The 5432-nt window shown below is 36.9% G+C and overlaps 1 protein-coding gene across 1 annotated transcript; it reads left to right on the plus strand.

Moving 5' to 3' along the window:
* The first annotated feature begins 3155 nt into the window (after window positions 1-3155).
* On the plus strand, window positions 3156-3692 carry LOC143572373 (uncharacterized). The gene has a single exon (XM_077057557.1). It carries the CDS (start codon window positions 3156-3158, stop codon window positions 3690-3692), a length of 537 nt encoding a protein of 178 aa, XP_076913672.1.
* The last annotated feature ends 1740 nt before the right edge of the window (window positions 3693-5432 follow it).

A 5432-nucleotide genomic window follows, 5' to 3' on the forward strand; every position in this document is an offset into this window, starting at 1 on the left:
CAAGTTCTGTAACACCCCGTAACCGCAGCGGAAACGTAAACGGGATGCAACAGACACGTCTGATATCAACAACATTGCTTATAAAGAAAACACCACTACATTAATTCACATCATATTACATTGTTCCGAGTTTAGTTACCGTCTAGGCGTTACACATAGGTTTTACCAACAGTACATTAACATATTTAATACAAAATGATCACTAAGCTTCCACAAAAAGCACGCATCATCAAGCATGTAGCACTTATTCCAGTTTGGGAGTACCTAGAAAGCATGTAAAGAAAACGGATCAACTACGAATAGTTGGTGAGTTTCACTAATTTAAACAACAGTGACAAATCATTATAATAATCATATATTAGCGATTTAATTATGCTGAGCCCACAAGTGAAACCTCTGACTATCACATACAACCCCCGTGGCATATCCCCCGCCCACGGACCTGCCCCAAACCGCTATGTCTAACATTACATAGCAAAATATATATAACAACAAAATAGACATGTGCAACTGGCTGGGAAACATCAGCAAATCCATGCCGGACCAGTTGGGTTTGTCAGACCAATAGTACTATCCACACTCTACCGGCTTTCAGTTAATCACTCGTGTTCCGGGGCCTTAGAATGTTAGCAACTCAGACAATTACCATCTTAGTACATTTCCGTACGATTCCCGTACAATAAAATATATATAAAAACACGCAAATCCATGCGTTCAGTATGTACTTAAACATTTCAGTAGTAACATGCTTCCGCCCCGGGAAAATATTTGAAAACAATTCAGAAAAAGGGGCTCGTGAAACTCACCTTATCGCAAGCAGTAACACAGTACGTGAGCTATTAATCCGGATCTGTAATACGATCCCTAAATTCGTTACTATACATTTACTATTTATATAATTTTAATCGTGTTAACCGGTACATCTGGGGACACTGTTAACCCAGTACTGTACCCGTTCCGGGGGCAATGTTAACCCAGAAACACTTCTAAGGACTCAGATTGTGATGTCGTTTAGAGTTCACTAGTCAAAATTACTACTAGTCGTTTTTCCGTTTTGCGTGCCTAGCACCGTTATCCGTTTTTACGTTTCAAAAATGAGTTTGGTCACACATGACCCGAAAATAGTTGTTGACTGATAATTTAAGTAAAGTTGTGAATTTAGAGCTCGGTTTAGACGCCCTGATTGGCCGCGGGACCCGTTTCCGTCTTTGGCGTACCGGAAACTGTTAAATCGGTTAAAATTACTCAAATCAGCCGAATTATTTTTGGATGATTTATTTTTACTTGTTTAACTCAATTATATGAAAATAGTTCATTTTTAGGGTTTTTATACACCAGTCAGCTCGCTTATGCGAACATTACCGGTTTACGCGTTTTAAGCTTTAAAAGTTTGTTTTTATCTTCTTTTTAGCACAAATAATTATCCGTTTAATCTCGGATCTTGAAATTTTGCACAAATCACTTTTTGACAGTGGGGAATTTTATAAAAATATTTCCAGAATTAATTTTTATATTTATAATTTATTTATCTGTTTTTAAACACCATTTAAACACTAAATATGTCGTAAATACCAAACGATCTTAGAAAAATCCCAAATTTTTTCTGGATGACCCCTGCCATCCCCATAGTCCCCTGTAATATTTCCAGAACCAAAATCTCATTTTACATGCCATTTTCACTAAAACCGAGCTAGAAAACCCTAGAACTCGTTTAACCGAAAAGCCTACTTAGACTTCTCCAACGGGTGTGTGACTTTTACATGTTATAAAAAAGCTTATGTGGAATTTTTCAGAATTTTTCATGATATTTAACTATTTTTCACCATTTTTGGCCAAAACCGAGCATTAAATTCACCAAATATTCATCCTTTGTCCAAAAATTACCAAAAATTCACAGAACTCATATTTTCGTGTATCTAACACCTCTGTAAAATTTCATGACCCAACTCTAAAGACATCACAATCTGTCCAAATCACAACATCATACAAAAAAAATCGAACTACCTTGCGTTTCTAGCTTCAAATCGCTAGGATCTCGCTTTCTAGCCCTTGCTATCAACTAGATACAACACCTACAAGCACAATAACACCACACCAAGCAAGTTACACCCACAATCAAGCCATTTCTTTCATGGTTTCGGTTATGACTTAAAAACAAAGATTTAACCGTAAAAATTCGTTTTTGGTTCGTTTAACTCCTTTCTTGGATCAAGATCCCTTGTATAACCCGTATACATCACTTGATCATGCAAGAATCGGTTTCATCTCGGGTTTCACCCTTTTTCACTTGAAACCTCATATTCTTGTAATTAAACTCGAGAAAGGAAGATGAACACGAATATAACTCGATCTTTACCTCGTTGTTCTTGCTAGAATTGTCGGTTTTTGATCATGAAGTTGAGAGAATATGATGGATGTTGGATATTGTTTGCAAAAAAAATGATAAAGCAAAGGGGGTTACCCCCTTTTTGTGACCGGAAGTGAGAGGGAGGTGGGGTGGGACCCACCTCTCCATTTCTAGCCACACATTCGGATATCACAGATCTGGATAATGTTTTGGATAATCTGGTTCAGTTCGTTTTTCGGTTAAATGTTTAATTCGGCTTAAAACGAGGCTAAAACGGTCGTTTTTCGGCTTAAAAATGAAATTTATATAAAACCAATTTTCAAAACTTTAAAAACTTAAACCATGGCATTTATTATCTTAGAACATCATATTATTAATAATCGCGCATCTTTTTCGGCTTGATCCATCGTCTCTTGCTTGGTTTGGTATTAAAGGTTTCGTTTAACGTACCGACGTACCATTAATCGAAATTTCTTTTTCTGTGCTTTAATTCACTTATCCCGAAGCTTTAACACTTCGTAAACATCACTAAATATTATGTATCTCGACTATAATGTATCCCCGATTCGTTCGGGCTTCAACAACCGTTAATCGGTTAATCGTATTTCCAATACGATTAACTGTATAATCGAGTATAATCCGTAATGTGAATCATACATACTTGTATAAACGCATTATAATTCATATATTCATTGTCAAATAACACATAAATAGTATATACCGGCTAGGGTATACCTGAATTTGCCGGAATCGTTACATTGTGTCACAACCTTCGGCAATACTTCAAAATATCAACCTAGAGAATGAGATGGGCACGTCTATGAAGCTACCTAAGCTTTTGAGAATGGAGGATTATCCGAGTTGGGCGGATAAATTTGAGACATATGTGCAAGTTGTTAATTATAATGCATGGGAAGCGGTTGAAGTGGAGTACATAATTCCACACAACAAGAACGGTACCAACTATCGTTTATCTCAAATTCCTGAGGGTGATAAAGCCATATTTCTTCGAGAAAAGAAAATGATGAATCTCTTTCAACAAGCCATTAAGTTCGAGATTTTCCAAATGTTACAGCACATTGGATCATGTCACTCGATCTGGGAAGCTTTACTTAACAAGGACAAAGGGAATCTAGATATGAAGATGTCTAAAATAGCTCTGTTGAAGAAGGAATTTGATATCTTCACCATGTTCAAAGATGAAACAATGGCACAATTGATCAAGAGGTACTGCCATCTTCTTTATGAAATGAAGAGATTGGGCATTGATAAGCAAGAGTATGAGTATATTGATAAACTTGTTGATTCTCTATCTGACGAATGGGAGACATTCATCATGATTTAACAGTCAAACTTGATTGCATATGCCAGATTTACTCTATCTCGATTTATTGAAAAATTGGAAGCACAAGAGCTCGAAGTCCGCAAAAAGCAGAAAATGAAGAGTACTGCGGTAACTTAAGATATCGGGTTATACTTCAATTCATCACAATCCGTGGTGGCTCCTAGCCCGAAAATCTAAACTTCTTTTGTCACTAACAGTAGCTGTGGTGGTAGTTCACAACCAAGTCAATTTCAAACAACCAACATACCACACTACACAAGCACCTACACTAGAACCAACTCTTCTTCTGATCAATCCTCAAAACCTATGAGTCCATCATCTGATGTTATACAATGCAACATAGCTGTTAACAACAAGAACATCAATGGACTTACTACTAAGAATGTTCAAGAACATATGGCTTTTCTAGTATCTGTCCTCAAGTCATTTGAATGTTTAATTGCTGGGAGAATTAGAAATTATAACATGACAAAGGAGGATTATAATCAAATCGATCCAGAAGAGATGGAGATGTTAGATATTCGTTGGTGCATGGCTAGTGTTGTCAGAAGAGCTCCAAGATTTAGGGAAATTACTGGAAAGAATTGTCTTGATGGGACGACTTCTAAACTCGGATTTGACAAATCAAAGGTTCGATGTTTTCGATGCAAGGAGAAAGGATATTTCAAGAGGGAATACACGAACCCAGAAGTTGGAGAAAATAGTACTAATCCTTATGGTAAATTTGGTGCTAAGTCTATGGAGGGATTCTTTGTTGGTTATGCCAGTCCATTACCGCGAGTATTCTTACATAGCATTAACCGGATTGTGCAAGTGCAACATGTTGATTGTCAATGTTATGCTACTCCAATTCAACGAAAGGACGATTCGTGGATGTTTCATTATGACAGCTTATGGAGTTGTTTCTCATATCCTGAAGAGGAAATCACTGATGAAGTTGCCACACTATTATTTCAACAATATTTGGGTGAAGGAATTAGTGAAGAAATTATACCACAAGATGTTGATGACCTTTCTGAAGATACACCAGCTACACCATCCTTTGATGATGATGGTGAAGATCACTATGATGTGATTGAATCTTTGGTTCAACCAACACCTAATTATGATGAAGTGGTTGGAGAAGAAAATGTCATTAATCTTCCAACTAATACGGTGGTTCTCGTTGAAGTTACTCCTCGAACTTTGTCTTATCACCCTGAGGAGAACATAGTTGGTGAACTTAATACTGGAGTACAAACTTGAAGTCAAATTAACCAGAGTCTTCGTTGTTATTATTCACAAGTTACTCCTCCCGGTTCTTGTTTAAATGTTCTATATCGCAAATCAAACCAAAGACCTATAAACAAGCGTTGATAGAAGAAAGCTGGGTCAATGCAATGCAGGATGAGTTATTACAGTTTGAAAAACCAGGTGTGTGGAAACTTGTTGACTACCTGAAGACAAAAGGTGTATAAATACCAAGTGGGTTTTCAAGTGTAAATGGGATGAAAATGGAATCTTTGTCAGAAACAAAGCTCGATTGGTGGTTCTTGGATTTAATCAAAGGGAAGGAATCGACTATAATGAAGTTTATGCTCCTGTGGCTAGACTTGAAGCAATCAAAATTTTCTTAGCTTTTGCATCTTAGAAATGATTCAAGGTTTATCAGCTAGATGTAAAGTTCGATTTCCTTGATGGAAAAATTGGGTGAAGAAGTCTATGTGGGATAACCACCGGGGTTTGTCAATCCAATCCACA

Source organism: Bidens hawaiensis, unplaced genomic scaffold, assembly GCF_021521415.1.
Source record: "Bidens hawaiensis isolate Kalapana, Puna unplaced genomic scaffold, B.hawaiensis_p1.1 tig00025811_1, whole genome shotgun sequence".
NCBI classification, from domain to species: Eukaryota; Viridiplantae; Streptophyta; class Magnoliopsida; order Asterales; family Asteraceae; genus Bidens; species Bidens hawaiensis.